This window comes from Phasianus colchicus, chromosome 16 (assembly GCF_987193195.1).
Source record: "Phasianus colchicus chromosome 16, bPhaCol1.hap1.1, whole genome shotgun sequence".
NCBI lineage: Eukaryota > Metazoa > Chordata > Aves > Galliformes > Phasianidae > Phasianus > Phasianus colchicus.
Genome location: NC_143451.1, coordinates 2,146,507 through 2,167,650, shown reverse-complemented (window position 1 = coordinate 2,167,650; position 21,144 = coordinate 2,146,507). Strand labels below are relative to the sequence as shown.

The window sequence follows — 21,144 nt, the reverse complement described above, 5'->3', positions numbered from 1 at the left end:
TAATTACATGTGTAATTACTCCCTGATGTGTTCTGGGTGAAAGAAAGATAATGTCAATTAACAAGAAGCTATATGATATTTTCTCAGTACAAGTATTACTCTACAGACACTGATGATGTAGAACTTCTAAATGACATCTAGATCCCAAGTGCAAGAATCTACATGTGTACCCATCTGCACATCTCTTTTGCAATGCTAAAATCCTCATGGACTTCAGTTATGCTTACATGTTGTGGGTACAAGAAGAAGCTCTGAATTTGTTCATCCAACAGAATTACTTTGAGTGGGGGAAGAGGTTTTATGAATGCACTTCACACTTGGTATTCTTTGTCCCTTTGTATGACAGAAAGCATAGCAGATAAATTGCAGCTGGAGTGTTACAAGGTTTACTGATCACATTCCCAAAAACTGAACTAAACTATTAGAAAAGTAACTCACAACAATCTGAAGTAGAGGTGAGAAAGTGTGGTTTCCACATGTAGCCACAGTAAAGTGTTTCTATCTCAGTTTTGCTTGTAAAATCAGCAAATGTGCAGGGAAGCAATTGGAACTTCCAAGTGGGAATATGGGGGCTATTTGGACTGGCAGTGCAGAAACCAAACAAGTCATTGATTTTATTGAATGGTCAAATATTAAAAATAAATCTTAACTTTTTATGTAAACGCACAGATGCAATATAAAACCTTTGACTTCTGCAGTATAATGCACTGCAAGGTATTTTAAGATAAGCGTAGAGGCCGATCTAATTAAAGGAAGGTGTTAATAAGATTCCAGATTAAAAAAAAAAAAGGCTGCAAAGGGTTAATATATTTCAGTCTTTTCTCTCATCCCATTTTGAATTGCTTTGTTATGTTGTGCAGTTAATATTAGAACAGTAGAGCAAGACTTAGAAATTGGTGAAGTGAACCAGCATCACAGCTCCGAGGATGGGAGGCCCTGAAGCAGCTGCTGAGCAGTCTGAATCTTTGCAGCAGTTGCACAGGAGGGGAGAGGCAAGCAATAACAATTATAGCTGAGTCTGGGCGTGCAGCTGCTGAATGTCACTGCACCCAATTGCAACTCATTAGCACGTATAACTTTCCAAATTCATTTTGCCATCTCCCTGCCGGCAGCAATTAGAGTGGGCTGCCATGAAGAAAGGAGAGATCTCATTTGGTACTGGGAATGATTACTGCATCGGTCAAGACATTAATTGGCTGACTTTGAAGCAGTGCTACTTTAATTGACAAAGAAGGGCTGCAGTATAAAATCCTCACAGAGTCTTACAAGCCTCCCATGTTTTTCAAGAGGTGTTATTACAAGAAATGGGGCTGTAATGTCTGTAAGGCTGGGACTCATTTGTGCACATTTCACAATGGAAGTTTGTCGCCTATGTTAATTTGTCTGCTTCTTATTTTTGAGTTTCTGGGTCTTGTCTAATCAATTTGGGGAGACCACACCTCTTTCTGCTGTGTTGTCAAGCCGGATCCATGCCTGGCTAGCTTCTGCATAACTTCATGTGGGGACATAGGTCTTCCCCCACTAGCGAAATCAGACCATCAGTTTGTTATCCACTTTGCTTCTGCAGTTTGGTGTCAAAAATACGCTGTTCTCTCAACACAAGGGATTCTCATCCTGGTTATGTCAGTGGCTTACTGTAATGACAGCTTCTGGATCCTCTAAGAGCTCACATCTTTCCCAAGCAAGGAAGGTCCATGTTACCTTCCAGTCTTGGGAAGTGCTGTCCTGGCTTACTGCAAGTGCCAAAGCCCTTCAGCTTCTGCTGTAGTCAGTGGCAATTGGAGGTGCTTTTCACTTATGAAAAGGCCTTCTTCCTTGAGGTGCATGATGAAGTCACATAATGATGTGACTTGTGAAGATAAGTCTTCATAGTAAAAGAAGAAGGATGTCAATCCTTTCACAGGTAGGATTTGCTTGCTGAGTTCAGCATGAGAACTCACTGCTACGTTCTGGTTGCAGTGCCACATGTCACCAGTGAACGCTGGGCATTTAGTTGGTACAGTGAACAAGGCTCATTTTGCTTAATGCTTTAAGGCAGCCATATACCAACAAATCGGAGATTAACTGAAATATATAGCTCTGCTTTTCCCTTTTTATTCTTTCCCTACCCTGGAATTGCCATAGTGTCCCCAAGATGAAATGTCTGAATCTGGGCAGTCCTCAGCAGCTGCCACGCCGAGCACCACCGGAACCAAGTCCAACACTCCCACATCATCTGTGCCCTCTGCTGCTGTCACGCCTCTGAATGAGAGCATCCAACCCATCAGTGAATACAATGGCACAACCAAGAGCAACAAGAGGACACGAGAAAAGCGGAACAGCCGGAACATGGAAGTCCAGGTCACGCAGGAGATGAGGAATGTCAGCATAGGTATGGAGATGGAGCATGTGTTTTTGATCATTACATTAATTTGCTTCACAGTGCTTGTGTTCTTCTGTAACAGGAGGAGGCTGGGAGGCTGATAGGTAACCAGCTTCTATCTCAAATAGAATTGAGTGTGAGCTTTTTTCTGAGTAGCAAATTTTGTTAAAAAGTCAGTAATATGAATAGTTTCCCAGGTATACAGGATGGCTGTAGTTACTGAGTCCGTTTCCCTGCGGTGCATTCATCCATGTCATAGAACCGCTGTCATGAACAAGCAAGTCCCATCTTAGAGCTTTTGGGAAGCTGTTTCTGGGCCTCATTAATATGCTAGTTAAAAACTTTGTTAATTTTTTTTTTTTTTGTGGGTTTATTCTCAAGTATTTTATACTCAGCTGTTCATATATCAAAATTGTCAGTTGGAAATAATTATTTTCCCTCCCGTGTGTTTACTCCACACCCAGATGTATTTTAAAAGAATAATTATATCCTCATCCAGCTGTTTTTCTAAGCTAAATAAGCTGTTTTCTCTTAGTCTGTTTCTCATTTGAGAAATCTTTGAAAACTTACAGTTGTTTTTTTCCACTTCCCAGAGTCCTTTAGCAGATTGAATTAATGATGTCTGGTGAGGTGAGGAAAGCCATCATCTAAGGCTTTAGCTTGCTGAAAGAAAGAAAAGAATGCAAGAACATGAGAAAAGCCACTTTCAGTGCAGTTTAATATAGCAGTACCAATGTACTGTGTGCCAGCAGCTCTCAGGCTGTACTGTGTTTAGACTTGTGGCGGCCTTCAGAAATGAGAAGTGGTGTGTTTCTTACATATCATTAACTTAAATTCAAAAGGACTGTAAAACTCAACGAAGACCATAAGGAAAAAGTCTGTGCAGGAGCATGTGAATGAGCACAGGTTTCCAAGGACCATCAGAACCAGAACCTTTTCCTGTGTAATACAGAGGAAATGCCTGTGCTAACATTCAGCAGCTGGTTCCTAACAAATTAAGACTATAAAACAACATGTAACATCTTCTGTTGTAGCATTTGAATAAAAAGAGTCAAAACTGAGTCCCATTCTGTATTTTTATTAGCAGCTGAGGGGCTCCCAACTTCTTGAATTTCAGTCTGTCAGAAACCAGCACAGTTCTCCATAAGGGCATATGGCTTCTGCATAGACAACTGAAATTGTTATTTCATGTGTATCCTGGCCAAGGCAACTCAATGGGCATTAGTGACAGAGAAATTGAACGTGCATGTCTGTGGTGGCTGAGACCAGAAGTTAGAGCTGACAAGAAGAAGCTATACTGTGCATGCAAGAAAAGAGGAATTGCTTTAATAGGTCCAATGATGATTCTGGATTTGTGTCAGTCATAAATTTGTTCTACAGTATTTCTCAGAGTTCAGTAGTTCAAATGTACTATAAATAATTATCCTTAATTTACATTTGCTTCTGAGAAGACTGTTTACCATCAGTAGCTCTTTTAATTCTGAAGAAAATGCCCATGTGAAAATTTAAGTTTTCCTGGTGAAATGATCATAGTGTGCAATCTGCTCCAGGCAGATAGTTGTGCCTTTATGTGCACTGCTGTCTCTCATGTGTAGTGCAGAACACATCTCTGCTGTGGAGAAACTCGGGTACTTGAATTGTAATTACATATTCTATGCATATGTTCTTAAAATGTCTGTTACTGATGCAAATGTCTTAAAGAGGAACTTACAAAAATTATATTCCAAAGTATTTGCTGCAAAGTTTTCCAGGTTGAAAAGAGAAGGAACCGTCTGTTTGTATGAGCTAGAGAACTGCTGTGTATGGATGCCTACTTTGGCAACAGATACACATCAAGCTTTGTCTTCAGCATGGAATTGCTTGCCAGCTAGCCTGCAGTGCCAGCCTAAATGGAGGAATGAACGTTCTCGTTGTTGTGAGCTTTGTGTATTTGGGCTCCAAGGCAGTTTGGAAAGGACAAAAATGTCACCTCTAACACATTAAATGGACTAACGTAGTATACAGATGATGTCCTTAATCCTTCAAGAATTTGGCATTGTGTTTATGTTGCTTGCCTCAGCTTTTGAGCATTTTGGTTTCTAATACACATAAATTGACAAGAGGGGGAAGTCCCTTATTTTCTTCCTCAAATATTGGCCCAGGCCAATTATACAGAAACCAGACTGGATTTCATGCATTGTACAATGCAGTTTCTAAGTGAAATTTCACTACAGTGGATATCTAAACTACTTGTAGATTTGAGAAATTGTGTTGACTAATTGTTTGTATTTAAATGAGCCAGTGCCAGTTCGTAGCTAGAATAATCTCTTGAGGGTTGTGATTTTGGCTAAATCTGCACAGTGACTGAAGAATTTTTACTGACCAGTTAAAAGACTATATGGAAGTTATTCTAATGGATGAAGTATTTCTGGTTGTTAAGTTTTAATGAAGATCTAGGCTAACTATGTAGGTTGGCACTGTGGTATTGCTTGTAGCATGCTTAAGGTCTTTTCTGCCCTAAAGATATGAAGGTATATTTCCAGCACAGGTGCATTTGTGACTCCGGGTGATCTGCTGCTTTCTGTTCCTATTTTAACAACTGTACACAGCACCATGGCATTCTCAAGCCATGGTATTTGAAGCTGCAGAAGTGCCTTTAAGGAGCAGTGTTACCATAGATCATGTGTTGTCTCACCTAGGTATGGGAAGCAGTGATGAGTGGTCCGATGTTCAGGACATCATAGACTCCACTCCTGAGCTGGATATGTGTCAAGATCCCCGCCTGGAACGCCCTGGTAACAGGTATTGGTTGTGACTTTCTGCTCTTGTTTTTGTGAGGAGTGAATAGTGGATACCGTGGTTCAGAGTTCAAGATGCAGCTGTTTCAAAAAATGCATATATGCTGCCTAATGCAAAAATGAGGGCGTGTTGGCCTTCTTTGAGTTCTCTGGGGAAGGCACATGTCAGCTGGTAATCTGGAAGAGTCTGTGCAACTGGCCCAGGTCCAGCCTGCTTTGAGGCAGGTTAGGTTGCCTTGCTGGATTAGGGAGTGCAAAGAAATGTAGCAGCAAAAGGTTTAAGTTAAGCATAGGGAATATGGGCTTAAGTTTCCAGGGAGAGGAAAAAGATGTGTTTGTCTAATGAGATCAGTTCTGAATGCAGTTTAAAGCCTCAAGACTTTTAGTTTTGTGTGGTATTCTTTAAGTGTTGGTAGAGCAGGAGCAGGGCTGCTGTGCATGGGAGGACAGGCAGGAGCAATCCTAGTGGGCAGTGCTGATCATGAGCAGGGTGCTGGTAAGAGGCTCCATCAGCACTCCCAGACAAGGAGGGGATGCATTAGGTGCAAAGGATACTCAGAAGCAGCAGACAGAGCTGAGGACAAGTACTCCTATAGTGTAGCTCAGATAAGGACTAAAGACACAGGCCTGAGGTTTAAGGGACCAGCAGACAGAGGATGAGAGTGTTCAGGTGTGAAGTGGTCAATCAAAGCACTCAGGACCTCGATAGAGTCTTCTGAGTTAGTGAACCAATATCTTGATGTGCTTCCTGCCTAGCACCTGGCACTCAGCTCCCTAAAGGCTATTAATTTTGGTTCCATGTGCATCTGTGAAACATACATTAGACTAGAATTATTACTCTAGGTTCCTTGATCCATTTTTAACAAGGTCTAGCAATTTTGTAGGTTGTTTTACTCTTTTTTTTACTGTTTAGTGGGTAACTTGACAATATGTCAGCAAAAAGGCATGCAGGAAATAATACTCTGACAAAGCTACAGCAAGATTTCCTCACAGACCAAATGTGAACTGGATTGCACTTGTTGGGCACTCTCCTCTAGTCCTCTAAGAGCATATGGGAGCAGCAGTAACAGATGCCTTTCTCAGTTAAACTCCCTTCAGAGTATGTAGGATGTGTGGGCAGTTGTTAGCAGCAGGACGAATCCAGGTAGCCAGAACAGCACTGTGGGAGGAAGGCAAAAGTAACTGCTATGGTTAGACCAATAATTGATTTCAATCTGCAGAAAAGATAGGAGTGGAGAGTATTGCTGCATGGGGAGCTCTTCAGGCAGTAATCTTTGATCCAGGTAGAGATACTTGAAACTACAGGAGACACAAGATAACTCTGGAGCTGCACCTTTAATAGCAGAATGCTTTTGGGAAAATGTATTGCTTCAGAAAGTGGAGTGCTAAAGCTGAATGATGCCTTCAGGTCAGACCTTGAATGCTGGTTGCTTGCTGTCGGTTGTGCTGCCTGTTAGACTGCATCAGCTGATTAATTCTGATGCAGTTGTGGCACCCATCTGTATTCCTTAGTGTTCTTTGATACCTGGGTAGCTTTGTACTTAAGAAAGCTGTTTATTTCTTTTCTCTGCAATGTGCTGTATTGCCCATGTATCAGTGACATTTGTAATCTCCAGGCTTGATCGCAGAGACTTGATTTACCTAAGAACAAAGCCACAGAACTTGGGATGTTATCCAGTGGTGCTGGCCTTTCTGCTAGGCTGCTGAAAGATTGCACATGCTGGTTCCCCTTGTACAAGGCATGGCACACAGAAGTGTTTTTGTACCTGTTTCAGCGCTGATTGTTGGAGTAGGCACTGGCAATCCCACAGGACACCTCACTCTCTCATACTATGCCTTCCTGCAATGGCTGTCTTCTCTTTGAGCCATGAGTCTGTCAAGGCATGCGAGACAATTCTCCATAGAGAAGATACGGAAATGTGCTTCCACATGATGTAATTAGATAACATTAACTTTGATTTACCTTTAATGAAGTACATTTTGCTGACATAATTTGTGCACACAGATTCACCCAAAGAAGAAACGAATCCTTCAGGCTGATTTTGCTTACTAGCTGGCAAAGAAAAAAGAAAACCACTGCTGTTTGCAGCATTTGAGTCCTTATCTGATCTTACTGCTGTGAGGGTTGCTGTTTAAGTTGGTGGGAGTGTAGGCATCATTGCACAGTCTTAGGACTGCGAGTTGAAAGTTTTCTATGAAATATTGAGAAGTCATCAGCTGTTTGAAAAAGAGCTTTGATGTTATGCACGGTAGGTACTGGTGCTTGGTATGGGGAATAAAACATGCTTTTTCCTTTACTTAGTAAATTCCCTCAGTCAGTCCTTGGCAAGCAGGTGGAATCCACTCCACCTGTTTTGATTGTAATGGTCTGTGATGCTCAGTATTTTAGAGAATTATGTTCTAGCTTAAACATTGCCAAGTAACAAGAATCCTTGCTTTCCTTCTTCCAACCACAGCCCAACCCAGGGGATTGTGAACAAAGCATTTGGCATCAACACAGACTCTCTCTATCATGAACTTTCCACAGCAGGATCTGAGGTGATCGGGGACGTTGATGAAGGAGCAGATCTGCTAGGTAAAAACTTGTTGGAACTGTTCTGTTTTCTCTGATGCAGTGACAACTCCTTTAAGCTTCTAGAAGCATTTAAATTTGCTCTTTTTTCAGAATTTGGTTGTTTGGCCTTTAAAAAATGACATGGAACTTGGGATACACTGTGACTGAAATATGTACCTACGGCACAGTAATTCTTACCCAACAATTTAAGTTAATGTCTATGTATTTCAGCTGTCTTTATGTGTCTTTAAGTTATTTTCCTATAGAATTCTCCTACATGAAGATTTCTTCTTCCACTCCTCCCACAAATTTTCACTCCAGTAATTCTGCACTGTAGTAGTTTCACTTGGAATAAAGGTTTTATTGGAAGTTTGCAAGAAAATAACTCCTTTTGTTAAGTATTTTAAATTTAAAGGAACAATTTTTCTTTGTTCTCATGTGGAAACATCGTAGTCTTCACTGCAGTTTTTACCTTTTTATAGTCAATCCAAGAGAGATTTACATTTTCCTTTTAGGCTGATTTTGAAGGAGCTTTTTGTATCTGAAGTCTGATTATATTCTGTGTTCCTGATGAGGACTTAGCAGAAAGAGAAGCAGCTTTGTGTCAGGTAGAAGTCTGAGCCCTTGCCATGCTTTCTGGTGTTGGACTCTGAGTATACAAACCTTAATTCATGGCAGAATTTAAGCTTGTTCTGAAGACTTACTGAATATTTTCAGGAACATATGAGTGGTATTTGAATATCCCGATAACACAAGCTACTGACAAAGTTTATAACCGTGTAGCTCACTGTCAGTTTTACTGCTTGATTTAAAGAACTGTAAGAAATACGAGGACTCCTCCAGTGTTCCTGTTACGACAGTGAGCAGCAAGAGATCTGATGTGAAAGTGAACATTTCTGGTGGTTACTGACATAAGAGCTGCATTTGGGTAATCTTACAAGTTTGGTTCTGGAAACAATTTTTACCGAAAAACTTTTGGATAGACAGAGGTCGCTCCAAAAGTAATGCCTCCTATTTATTTCCATGGAAACCACAACAGATACAAAGAACACAGTAGCACTGTTTGGTAGAGCAGATTTTCAGCTACAGAACATTATTTTTCAACACAGTCACTACCATTACTTACTCATTTTCACCAGCAGTGAACAAGAGCTGCATGGTACAATTGTACAGATCTGCACCAGTGGAAGTACCTGCTGTCGCCACTGCTGAAATGCACCACCCACTCCTCACTGTGCCAACACCCACTGTTTGGTCTCCATCAATGTTCACAAATGTTGATGAATGTCAGTGGGTCCTTTTAAAATTTTTTTTGCATGGAGTTCATTGACACCTTTGTTTCTTATGCACTTTCATGTCAGTTACCATTCTGACAGACTGCCTCTCTGCTGCCATCTGTCACATAGCAACAAAATATAATGCAATGCAGGTGGGAAAGTTCAACCTTTGATGCATTACCACCAACATTCGCCTCTGACATCATGGGCCAACATAATAAAATAGGAGACATTACTTTTGGAGCAGCCCTCATATATCTAGAACATGATCAGCTGAATCATGTCGCAGAATTGCAGCAGCTTCTCTTTACAAGAATTAAATTAGGGGAATACTTGTATTACCTTTGAATGAGTCTGGTATCAGGAACCTCTGAAGGAGTATGTTTCTGCAGAGAGGACAGATTTTATCCTATTCCCTGAAGATTTAACCATGAAGAAGTGGACTGAAGGCTGTAGAGTAGGTTAGTATATCACTTCTTGCTCTATCTAAGACATAATCTCTGAAACTGATACTGTTGTGGGCATCTGTGTGACTGGAATGTAAAAGAGAGATCTAGACTCTGATCAGAACTCTTGCAGTAGCTGTTTGATATCGATATATTTTTTAGAAGCATGATGCTAGCTCTGCAGCTTGCAGTGTAACTCTTGTGCATGAAATGATGACCATTGCCAGAAGTCTTTAGACATTTATTGTTTGATACCTCTTCCACCACAGAAGAGTAGAGATGAACTTTCGCAGTGGAGCCAATATATGCAGATATTGAAAATATCAGAATTAAAAAGAAAAAGAAAGAATTCTAGGTTTGAGAGTGACCTGTACGTTAGCAGTCATTGCAGAAGGGCTTGATCTCCTGCTCCTCGTGAAGGTGGCAGTAGCAACAAATTGCAGTTGCAATTAAAGCTTTAATGTGGGATGAATTTTGTTTAGTCAGCCCCCGTGCATTATTGGGAGCTCTCTTTGTGACAGGCTCAAAGAATTAAAAGCAAGCAGAATCTTGCTATTTAGTGTGTGTTTTATCTTGATCCTTAGGTGCTTCCTTATCTAGAAGAGCATGTGATGCAATACGTGGCTTTCTTCCCCTAAATCACATTTATCTTCTGTGCCACTTGTTGCTTTTTATCTCTCTTGAAATGGCTATGGCATCAGGAAGTGTGAGCATCTAAGAGTCATTCAGGAAATGAATGACTTGCTGTATGAACTGCTTGGGAAGACCCATTTCCCACTTCTGGAAGCCTGTCTTCTCTGAATCCACTCCCCAGAACCCAGTAGTTTGACTCAGTGATCAGTGAGAAATATAGACTTGTTTTCAAAGGGTACAAGTGTTTAGTTGCCCAGCTTAGACCTTGCAAGTTAGGTCACCACAGTTCCAATTAGTCAAAGGTGTTCACCTTTTCCAGTAATAATACAGCCCAGACATCTGTAGACATCTTGAGTCATCTGTTATTTGCCAGTTAACTCTTCTAAGAAAATTATACAGAAACTTTGAACAGTATATCCACATAAGTATGGCTCATGAAGATCAATTTCCTTTCCACCTGAAACCTAAACGATCAATCTGTACATATTGAGTTTTTAAATTTAAGCATGAGGTTACTTCCTTGGGAGGAAATTCTTTACTCAGAGGGTGATGAGGCTCTGGCACTGCCCATGGCCCTGGATGGGGCTGTGAGCAACCTTGTCTGGTGAGAGGTGTCCCTGCCTGTGGCAGGAAGGTTGGAACTAGTTGGTCTTCAAGATTCCTTCTAACCTAAACCATTCTATGATTCTATGATACATAGAGATAGCTTGTCCTTGCCTTCTCAAATACACAGGGAAAAAAGGGAGATTGCTTAATCCTTTGATTTCTTTTTGCTTAGGAAGTAAAAATCTCTTCTCCCCTCTTCGTTAAACACAAAAACATTTCCAGCTTACACTGCTGGTATGTTTCTGGTATTTTGTATCTGTTAGTTTTCCTTTGAATGGTACACACATTTCAAGCCTTATTGAAGTTGGCATTCTTTTTTCTGTTCTTCATTTTTGAAGTATTCTGGACAAAATATGAAAGTATGAAACACCTAAAATATATTTTAATCAGAGCATTTGAGAGGTTTGTCTGAGGAGCAGTAGCTTAACTATACATGCATGAATTAAATGCTTAATGGAAAAGGTCTGCACATTTTCTTCCCCTGTCCTAGAGATCTGTATATAACATGCTGCGTGTATACAATACCCTATACAATGTCAAAGGGAGTAGTATTAAAGTTGATGTCACTCTGTATGTTTTTAGTCCTGAATGGCTCCTCTTTTTACCGATTCTTTAGGGATGAAATAGAAGGATGAATCTGCTAGTGGTGAAGAATTCTAAAACTCTTTAGAAAGAATTTCTCTTTGTGTTCCTAGCTCACTTACAGAAGAGAAATACATTAAACCTTGGTTATCATCATCTCAGCAGAGATGCTGTGACATGTAATTTGACAGTCTTTCTGTACTCTTCTCTGGGATAATTTTCTGATTTGAGAAGAGAAGAAAAACTCTTGCAGATGATGTCATGGTGGGCTAGCAGAATAGGAAGGCTTCTTCCAATTCCTTTTGAGATTTGGAGTGTGATTAAATCAGTTAGCTGAGTGAGTTTCATGACAGAATTGTCAATCTAATTGCTTCTTTTGTTGAGTTCTGGCTACCAGCTCTGTCTTCTTGAAAGTGCTCTTTAACATGAACACGTGTTGCCAGGATTGTTTAAAGAAAGGAGGGCAAAGAGATATCTGAGAAGTCATGCTTCTCTGACTGAGAAGTGAGATTCAAGCTTCTTTTTTTTTCTTTTTTTTGCTTTGAACTATAGAAAGAACTAAAAATGCGTGAAGAGTGCATCTGAGTACTACCAGCATTGGCACAAGAAAATTGGCACTCTTCATTGCAACTGTATAAAATCTACTTTTCCCCCGTGTTCTAATACTGCCCTATACAAATCATCATAGAATCATAGAATGGCTTGGGTTAGAAGGGACTTTAAAGATCATTAAGCTCCAACCCCAGTGCCATGGGCCGGGTTGCCACCCATCAGATCAGGCTGCCCGGGGCCCCATCCAGCCTGGCCTTGGGTACCTCCAGGGATCTACAGCCTCTCTGGGCAGCCTGTGCCAGTGCTGCACTCTAAATAAAGAATTTTTTCCTAAAATCTAACCTAATATCTCCTCTCTTTTGGTTCAAAGTTACTCCCTCCCGTTTTGACACTATCAGACTTTGTAAAAGTCATTCCCCTCCTGTTTATAAGCTGCCTTCACATTCAGGAAGGTTGCAGTGAGGTGTCCTCAGAGCCTTCTCTTCTCCAAGCTAAACAAGCCCAACTCCCTCAGCCTTTTTTCACAGGAGAGCTGCTCCAACCTCTGAGCATTTTTTCTGGCCTCCTCTGGATCCTCTCTCCAACAGCTCCCACCCTTCCCGTGCTGGGCCCCAGGCCTGGACGCAGCACTGCAGCTGGGGGCTCCGAGGGCAGAGCAGAGGGGGACAATCCCCTCCCTGCCCGCTGCCCCCCTCTGCTGATGCAGCCCGGGATGCAGTCGGCCTTCGGGGCTGCGAGCGCACACTGCTGCCTCACGTCCAGCTCTTGGTCCACCAGAACCCGCACAGCCTTCACACAGGGCTGCTCTCTGCGAGTTCTCCCAGTCTCTGCTCTTATCTGGAGATAACCCAACCCAAGTGCAACACTCCTACATTCTCATGGCCCCACTTTTCAAGCCTGTCCAGGTCCCTCTGGATGACGTCCCTTCCTTCTGTTGTGTCAGCTGCGCTGCTCTGCTTGCTGAGGGTGCACTTGGTTCCATTATCTATGTTATTGATTACACTGCAAAAGAGTACCCAAGATAGGCCTCTGGGGGACACCATTTGTCATCAACCTGCACTTGGACATAGAGCTGTTGACAGCAACCCTTTGGCAGCGACCATCCAACCAATTCTTTATCTGCTGGATGGTCTAACCTTCAAATTCATAGCTCTCCGAGTTGGAGATCTGGATATGGTGTGGGGCTGTGTAAAAATCCTTACACAAGTCCAGGTAGATGACATTAGTTTGTGTAGAATGTATTCTGAAGAAACATGTAGAATGAGAACATTTTCTAGTGTAATTGTTGATAATTCCCTTCTTTCTCACTACAGCCTTTGGAATATTCTCACCATCTAGTTGGCTGCTTTCCTGCCTGTTTACTTATTAATTGCATTTCTTACCAGCTGCTCATGGGTAGTTACCCCTTTCTCTCATATCCCCTTTCCTGATATTCATTATCCCAGTACTCTGGACATGGGGAGAACTAATGGTTGGGTTATGGGCACTAGGAAGTCCTTTCTTTTAGAGTTAGGATGCCCACTTGTGTTTGCTTTGGAGATTAAAATCTCACTTCATGTAACAGCTGTTTTATGGTGAAGACAGCAGTTTTTACATTAGTGGTAAGTTCATATATGTAAATACTGTTTTTCTATACAGAAGTTGAAATGAAATTATCAAACCGTGTCCTGGCACTGCTGTAGGGAAAAGATGTTGTAAAATGCAATTGTCTTTTGCATACTGGGGGTAGCTGAAGCATGTGGTTGCAGTTATAACATGGGTTACCTCCCCTTGATTTTTTTTTTTTGTCCTGTATGTGGAGTCGTGCCTACAGTCATGGCAGTTCCCGTCCTTACTATTTCATGCCTTTTGACATTGAAATGGCTGAATCATTGTTAATTTATTTTTTTTTTAAACAAAATTTTAATTTTGTTGGTTTCAGTCACTGATCGATCCTTTTTTCACTTCCTTTTTTCCCTTGTCTCTCTGTGCTTCGCTGGACATGGCCCATAGGGGAGTTCTCAGGTGTGTATCTCTCCTCTGCTCAGTTTCCTTTCTTGTTTGTTTTTACCTCGTTGAGACTGAATGACATGGTATACACGTGTGATACTCCCCTGCTCTTGTCCAATCACGGTTGGCTTTGCTGACTTTCTCCCACCTTTGCCTTGCTTGGTTCCTTGCACTGGGGGTCCCTGGGCAGTAGGACATCCCTGCTTTGTGTTCACGTGTCTGCTGCGTTTTGATCTACTTTTTGTGTAGCTTTCTGCAGGTTTGCTCCCTTGTATTACACTGGTCTGTCTCTCAAGGTCTTGAGAAAACCACACTGCACCTTTCCTTTGCTTCAGGGTGCCTTTTTTTAGGGCAAGTGCTGTGCTCTGATCAGAGCTCAGCTGAGCACAGAATTAAGTTATTTTACCACTTTTCTTCAAGTGAACAAGGTTGTGAGGAGTCCCTCTGCTCACATGATGCCTACTAGGAGTTTCTTAATGCATACGGACTCTCCTGCCACAGCTGCAGTGAAAATAAAGACTTTCTTGTAGGGAAGAGAGTGGCAGAGCCACAGGCTTTTTTTAAGTTTTGACTTTTTGGTAGGAGTTTGAAGTGCTACCTTTGTTGCCTTTCGTGCCATACAAAGGTCAGCAGGCCCTAAATTGCAGAATTTTCACCTTTCTATTAAATGCAGTTGGGCACTGATAAAAAATCAGATGAAATCAAGGCAGTCTCTCTTGATTGCAGTGCAAACTGAATGAAGTTTCACCTGTAATAAGGATAGGTGACTTGGGCTGATACGGTACAAAATCTGTAGCATAATACTGTGCAGTGATGAGCTCTGTCACATTCCTCTACACAGCACCTCCTGATGTTGGGTCTGTAAGGTTACAAAAGGAAGGAAGGAATGGCATCATCCTTTCTCTTAGCTCAGATTGTTTGTACTGTTACTGTAAGCCACTTTTCCATGGTCTTTTCTCAGAAACTCTCCCACTGAAGTGGCACTGGAATTTATCTCAGTAGTAAAGTGGATTTGGGTCTGTGCAAAAGATAACAGCTTTAATATCCCTCCCCTTTTGTTTTTTCTTCTGCCCCTGTACTTCTTTCACCCTATTCGTTATGTCTGTTGAATTGCCGTTGTGGTGGGGTTGGAAAGCACAGAGATATTTAGTCCAGGGTAAAAGATGAAGATGGAAGAAAAAGATAAGCTCATCTTGAGCTTGTCCTGAACTCCTAGGCATAAATCTCCATCAGGCCAGGTTGCAGCTGAACAAGGTGTATGTTAGTTTATGCTGAGCATCACATATACTGGCACCACACACGTTTGCACATGCTGATGAGCTGCTCTGTTTGCTATTTACAGATTGGTACTTAATGGCTGCTTTTTTTCTCTTCCTTTTTTCCCTTTTGCCCCCCTATCTTTCTGTTCCCTTTCTCGTATGGGATGGTCCTCATAGTACGGGATGATTTCTTTGGTAAGGCGAAGGCCTTTTTTCTTTTTTTTCTTTTTTTTTTTTCCCTCTTTTAACATGCATTTTTTCTTTTAAAATTTCTTCCATCCACTCAACATCCCCCCCATATGTCTTGCATTACCTTGGTTTGTGATTTTTGGTTTGTTTGTTTGGTTGTTTTTTTTTTGTGATGGTGGTATCACCTCTCCAAGAAGCAGGATGCAGCTGATCCATAGTTGTGATGTGGGGATTCTCTTCTTTCCCTTGATACAGTTGATTATCCACTTTGATGCTTCACACTATTTGCCTGGCTATGGGCGGTGCACAGTGATGAATGGCTCTCTCCTTTGTTCCACACCACAAGGAGTAAAGAATTCTCATTTTAGTCACTCCACAGTGCCTTTTTTTTCTTTCTCCATGAGTGGGGCTTTGTCATTACAGCTTGCATGAGATTATCTCATAGTGTCTCACTCTATGGCTGTAGGATGGCTTCATCCATTTCTTCATTGCAGGACCAGTCCTTCAGACCTCCCATTGGTTAAAGCATCAGACTGGGACTGGGCCACACACTAGTTAGGTAGTTCTGGGGTAACAGCTGACCCTCTGCACCAGAGTTCCTTTCTCTCCCAGAGGCAGACTCACGAGTGTTATCTTACTCGTGGATGAGAAGGAAAACTGTTATTGACCATCCCACCAACAACAGAAAAACCAAGCCACGAGGATGATGATGCCCCTCAGCACTCACAGTATCCTTGTGCCATTTTAATGACTTAGTAGTTAAATACTTACTTGATCATTTGTAGGATCATTCAAAAGGAACAAGAGAAATATTTAATAAACTGATATCTGTATTTTATGACCTCTGGATTTTAGGAACAACATATAAGCCATGGAAGAAAAGGGCTATAGCTCATCCACCTTACCAAGCCAAAAGTACACTTCAGTTTTCACAGTTTTGTTTGCAGTATTCCTTGACACACAAAGAATACATTGCTGAAACATCAAAGTGATTAATTATCTTTCTACTGATTTAAAAAACAAAAAGCAAAAAACTTGAAAATGCTGCTTCTTATTCCTTCCTGCTGGGAATCTGCTTTTGCCATCATAACTTCATGCCATCTAACTGTGAGAAGAGGATTTGTTTTGTTGGAGTGTTGTGATGTGTTCTCACTTCTTGTATGCTATCATGTTCCTCTAACTTCCATTAACTTAAAGTTTATTTTGTTTTTATTTTATTGTGAATATTAATCAGCAAATAACAATTGTGGAAAATGTTGATGCCTTTGCTGTAAAGGGATAGATAGTTCAGAGGGCAGGACGAGGAACACTTCAGCATAAACACTGATGGTTGTGATGCCTTTTTGTTCCCTGGGGCTTGTGTTGAGAAACAAGCTGCAACACTCAGCGCTGTCCCTTAAAAAAACAGGTAGCCTCTGTATCCATTTGTAAAATAGAAGCAGATTCTGGGATCTAGCAAGTCAGCAGGAAGCACTTCTGCTGTGTGTTTGGTCCTTAAATTCCTTTCAGTTCATTTTTACTAAATTCAATCTCTACACTTAGCTCCAAATCTTTCAGAGTACGTGCAACCTGACCTGTGTGCTGCAGGCCTCATGCATTCTTACCCAAAGTGCAGTATGTCTGATCTAGGTGCTTTTTTGGGAGTGATCTTTAAGTCATGGGCCTGAGACTTCAAACTGTAAAGCCCTGTGAGAGAACTGTTCAAGGTAAATAGTAGAGCATTGGGCAATCTGAAGTCCTTTTAATATTGCCACAGTGGAAGGTTGGTAGTAGGAAGCCTTTCAAGTGGATGGATCTGGCTGTAGGGAAGCCTAACAAAAATGATTTCTCTTCCTCAAGCATGAGTCAGTCAGTGCCACGCAAGCTCCATATCCTAAGGAGAACAGATGAAAACTGCTTGACTTTTTTTTTGTTTTTTCAGGAATGGGCAAAGAAGTAGGCAATCTGCTGTTGGAGAACTCACAGCTACTGGAGACCAAGTAAGAAACTGTTGTGTGCTCTGAACTGCCTGCCTGGTTGTACAAGTGAGATACTGTCACAAATAAGACTATGGCTAGAACTCCAGCCTCACTATGGCTTGCTGGTGTATCTGGCAGGCTCTCTTGAATACTTGTTATGCTTTGAAATGTAGAAGAGAAACTCCTCTCCTGAGCAGTTTTCTTAATGGGGTCTGATCCCACCTGAAATCAGTGGCAGGCTTTTCTTTCATTAACTTCAGCAGGAGTCTAAATGGGTCTGTGTCTCTGTGAGGACACTGCACTTTGAAGTTTTTATTTGCAAGGTTTACTATTTGAAAATAAACTTGTATTACTGTTGAGAAGAATTTTCAAAAATTTAATAGTTGATAGAAGCGAGACAATGTAATTTGCTCATCCTTTGGGAAAGGCAGGCAAGCTAGATACTAAAGAATAGCTAAGCAGCCATGAAGAGGAAGAAGTAATCCTAAGGGTGATAGCTGTAGAACTTATTATGATGGGAAGCTCCTCATTTTAAAGATTTTAAGATACTTCAGAACTGATTGGAAATGATGAAGTATGTCACCATCATCTCTAGCTGTCAACAACTACAAATAATGTAGGTTCTGAAAGGTATGTTTCAGTTCTTAATTCTCTTTAAATAGATTTTAATTTTGTGCAGCTGTTAAGTTGCCCTGTATGTGCTTTCTGCATCTTTAAGAAAGCACCTGAAGTTGGTCTGTCAGTCAGAATGCAGATGGACCTCATCCTGACCAGTTATGTTCTTCTGCAAGATGTGCTTTTTCATGACTTATAGTCTGACTTATTTCAGTATGCTCATTTCAGGTTTCCTTGTAGTGCCTGTGAGTTTAGTTTCAGGTCTCTCTTATGGACAGCTTATGGTTTTGGGCATTTTTGCTTATTGTCCCTTTCACACCTTTAAGAAATGCTTTGAACGTTGTGAAGAATGATTTGATTGCCAAGGTGGACCAATTGTCTGGAGAGCAAGAAGTACTGAAGGGAGAGCTTGAGGCAACAAAGCAAGCCAAAGCCAAAATGGAAACCAGAGTCAAGGAGCTGGAGGAAGAGCTGAAAAGGTGAGTGATTCCCATGCTGTGTCAGGGAGCTGGAAGAATCTGACTGATGAACACAGCCTCTGTGAGAGGACCTGAGGAAGAAACTTGTGCTAGTCAGCTTTTCTGCATTTCATTCATGGGCGTTATTGTTAGAATTCAGAGGTAGCTTACAGAGCATTTCAAGGCTGATAGTATGTGGCTGAGATATTTCTGGTGTTTTTAGATTGTTTTTCTTAGTTTGAAATGAATTATTGAACCTTAGAAAATCTACAGAATTTTTCACTCCAATATTAGGGTTCCATCACAGTGGTCGCAAATCTAGGCTCCCCAGAGTGAAGCTTTCAGCATTTCAGTTTGCAATTTAAAACAAACAAACAACAAAGGAATTTCTGAAGCAGTAGTTTTGAAGAAAACTGTCAGGAGCTTGATCCTGTTGGTGGCCAAGATTGTGCTGAGAGGCATGAATGCCCATTCATTTAATGAAAGAACGAGTGCAGATTCTCACAGTGTTTAAATGTCAGTATTGTTAATTGTCTTATTGTTCACATTAAGAATAAGAGGGAGAAGAGATTCTAGAGCTCTGCGCAGGTGGCATTTGGACAGATCCCATTTCTTATTTTCCGCTCAAACTAGAGAAACCTAAACCTGAATGCCTACAAAGCCTGGGAAGTTTTCACTTCCTAAAGCTACGCATGCCCCATTGGTCTCCAGGCTACATAACTGCATTTTAAATAGCTGTACCAGCTGCACTGTGACACTCAGATTCAGAGGACAGTGTTTATTTTGCATCTTGAATCTGGAAGGTTGCCTCTGTTCTTTTGAAATTCTTGAGCACAGTCTCTAACAACAGCACAGTCTGGTTTCTTCAGTGTTCAGAATGTCTGAAGTGAAGGTGATCTCAGCAGCAGTGGAAATTGGTCTGATTTTTGAAAATGCCTTTTTGAGTCTCCTGATGTGTTATGCAATACATAAAATATGCTATGCAGCATGGATCTGGACTTTTAACTGTCCACTGTATTTTACTAGGAGATAAAGATGGCATTTTTTTTTCCTTGCTAATAGAAGTGCATGTGATTCAAATGGGACTGACCCTCATTGTGAGGCTTAAATAAATTAAAAGCATTGAGATAAATACTGTAAATTTGTATTTACGTGTATTTGGGATTCATTTCTTTACTGTGATGGCAAACTGCCCTTCATATTAAAGGCTTTTTTACTGCACTGGAAAGAGAAGCAGCCCAGAACTTAAACCAACATTAATTGCTGGAAATGGCTCATTTTTTACATTGTTAAGATCTCAACAAACATTTGAGTATAAATTATGGCTTTGAAACAGGTCTGTTCCAGTGGTCCATATTTTGAGCCTGGTGCTTAAATCACGTTGTCCAAAGAGAGGGGATGATGTCAGTGAAGCTGTTCCCAGAAACATGCTGTAAGAGTGAGGAAGAATAGCACAGAAGCACCTTGTAATTTGTTTGTGTTACTCACAGTTGGAAAACAGTTTCTTTCTGATGCAACCAGATCTCCCCCAGAGCCCTCTCGTTCAGCCCACAGCTGCAGTCACAGTATCACTTGCTGGTTCGATGCATTTCTTCCTGTTTCCTAGAGTGAAATCTGAAGCGATTGTTGCCCGACGAGAGCCCAAAGAAGAGGTGGAGGATGTAAGCAGCTATCTCTGTACAGAATTGGTATATTACATTACTAAAATGCCTGCGGGGAAAGGGGGTTTATATACTTATACTGTAATAATTGATATAAGGTTCTTGAGATGCACACTGATCTGTGTTTCGTAGAATCACCAAGATTGGAAAAGACCCCCAAGATCATCCAGTCCAACCGCCCACCTACCACCAATATTTCCCCCTAAACCATGTCCCTTACTGCAATATCTAAATGTTTCTTGCACGTTTCTTTGTTAATGATGAGAGCAGATATGCTGAATTGTTGTTGTGTAATTACCTTTGCATATAACTTGCAAACTATAGTTTGGCAAAGAGCAGCAGCTGACAGAGTGACAACGCAGTGCACAGTGTGATTTTAAAACACCAGTGTTAGAGCAGTGCCCAGCTCAGCACCTTTCCATTTTACCTGGTTTTCCTCAGTTTTGAATGGCAAACAGCATTGTCTGTGATGAGCTTTCTCACAGAATCTAGTGATACTCAGGCTTCCCCAGAAGAGTTAGTGTCTTCCTGTTTTGGCTGAGTTTGAGGCTTTGCAGCAGAGTGCATTGTAGTCAAAAATAAAGCAAACCAGAGAGTAAGAGAGTTATCCTCTGTAAATGTCTCCTGTAAATGTCTCCTCTGCTAAGGTAGGAGATCAGAATCGTGAAATTGTGTAATGGCTTTGGTTGGAAGGGATGTTAAAGTTCATCTAGTTCCAACCTCCCTGTGCTTGCCAACCACTAAATCAGGCACTAGGTCAGGTTGCCCAGGGCCCTGTGCAACTTCACCTTGAAGATAGATTAGATACATTTCTTTCTAATATAACTGTGTTCTTCCTTTGTAAAAAGTATAGAACTGAGTTCAGTTCTAGCCTAATTCTCCTGACTTCACTGAGGTGAAATTACTTTGGTTAGAATGTAAGTAGATAGGAAAATTTTCAGGTTGTGCTTGTGAAGTGCTGCAGCCACGTTTGCTTTCATTGGGAAGCCAAATTTTGTCACAAAGAAGGAGAAGGTTGTTCTTTAGTTTCGTGTGCCCTCTGCCTTTATCAGAGCATACTAACTGAATGCCTTCTGCCTAGTCCTCTAGAGGGGAGAGATAACATTATCTTCTGCTCTCTGCTGCTTGTCACTGAATTTGCTACTGAATGTTTTTTACTAAAACTTTGGCTTCCAAACTTTATGGACCAACGGACCGGTGTCAGTTTTCAAAACTTCTTGCAGATT

General features: G+C 41.2%; 1 protein-coding gene across 32 annotated transcripts in view; it reads left to right on the top strand.

The window, feature by feature from the left end:
- MAPK8IP3 (mitogen-activated protein kinase 8 interacting protein 3) overlaps window positions 1–21,144 on the top strand; it is a 73,684-nt gene that overhangs the window by 30,947 nt on the left and 21,593 nt on the right. For 19 of the 32 annotated variants that reach the window (XM_090151723.1, XM_090151721.1, XM_090151713.1 and 16 more), the window contains 8 exons: window positions 2,125–2,371; window positions 5,041–5,143; window positions 7,596–7,714; window positions 13,782–13,793; window positions 15,215–15,232; window positions 17,148–17,205; window positions 18,126–18,278; window positions 19,864–19,945. In XM_090151723.1, coding sequence (XP_090007849.1) covers window positions 2,125–2,371; window positions 5,041–5,143; window positions 7,596–7,714; window positions 13,782–13,793; window positions 15,215–15,232; window positions 17,148–17,205; window positions 18,126–18,278; window positions 19,864–19,945 — 792 coding nt within the window. The remainder of the gene's footprint in view (window positions 1–2,124; window positions 2,372–5,040; window positions 5,144–7,595; window positions 7,715–13,781; window positions 13,794–15,214; window positions 15,233–17,147; window positions 17,206–18,125; window positions 18,279–19,863; window positions 19,946–21,144) is intronic. The other 13 variants (XM_090151712.1, XM_090151709.1, XM_090151706.1 and 10 more) reach the window with 6 other exon arrangements.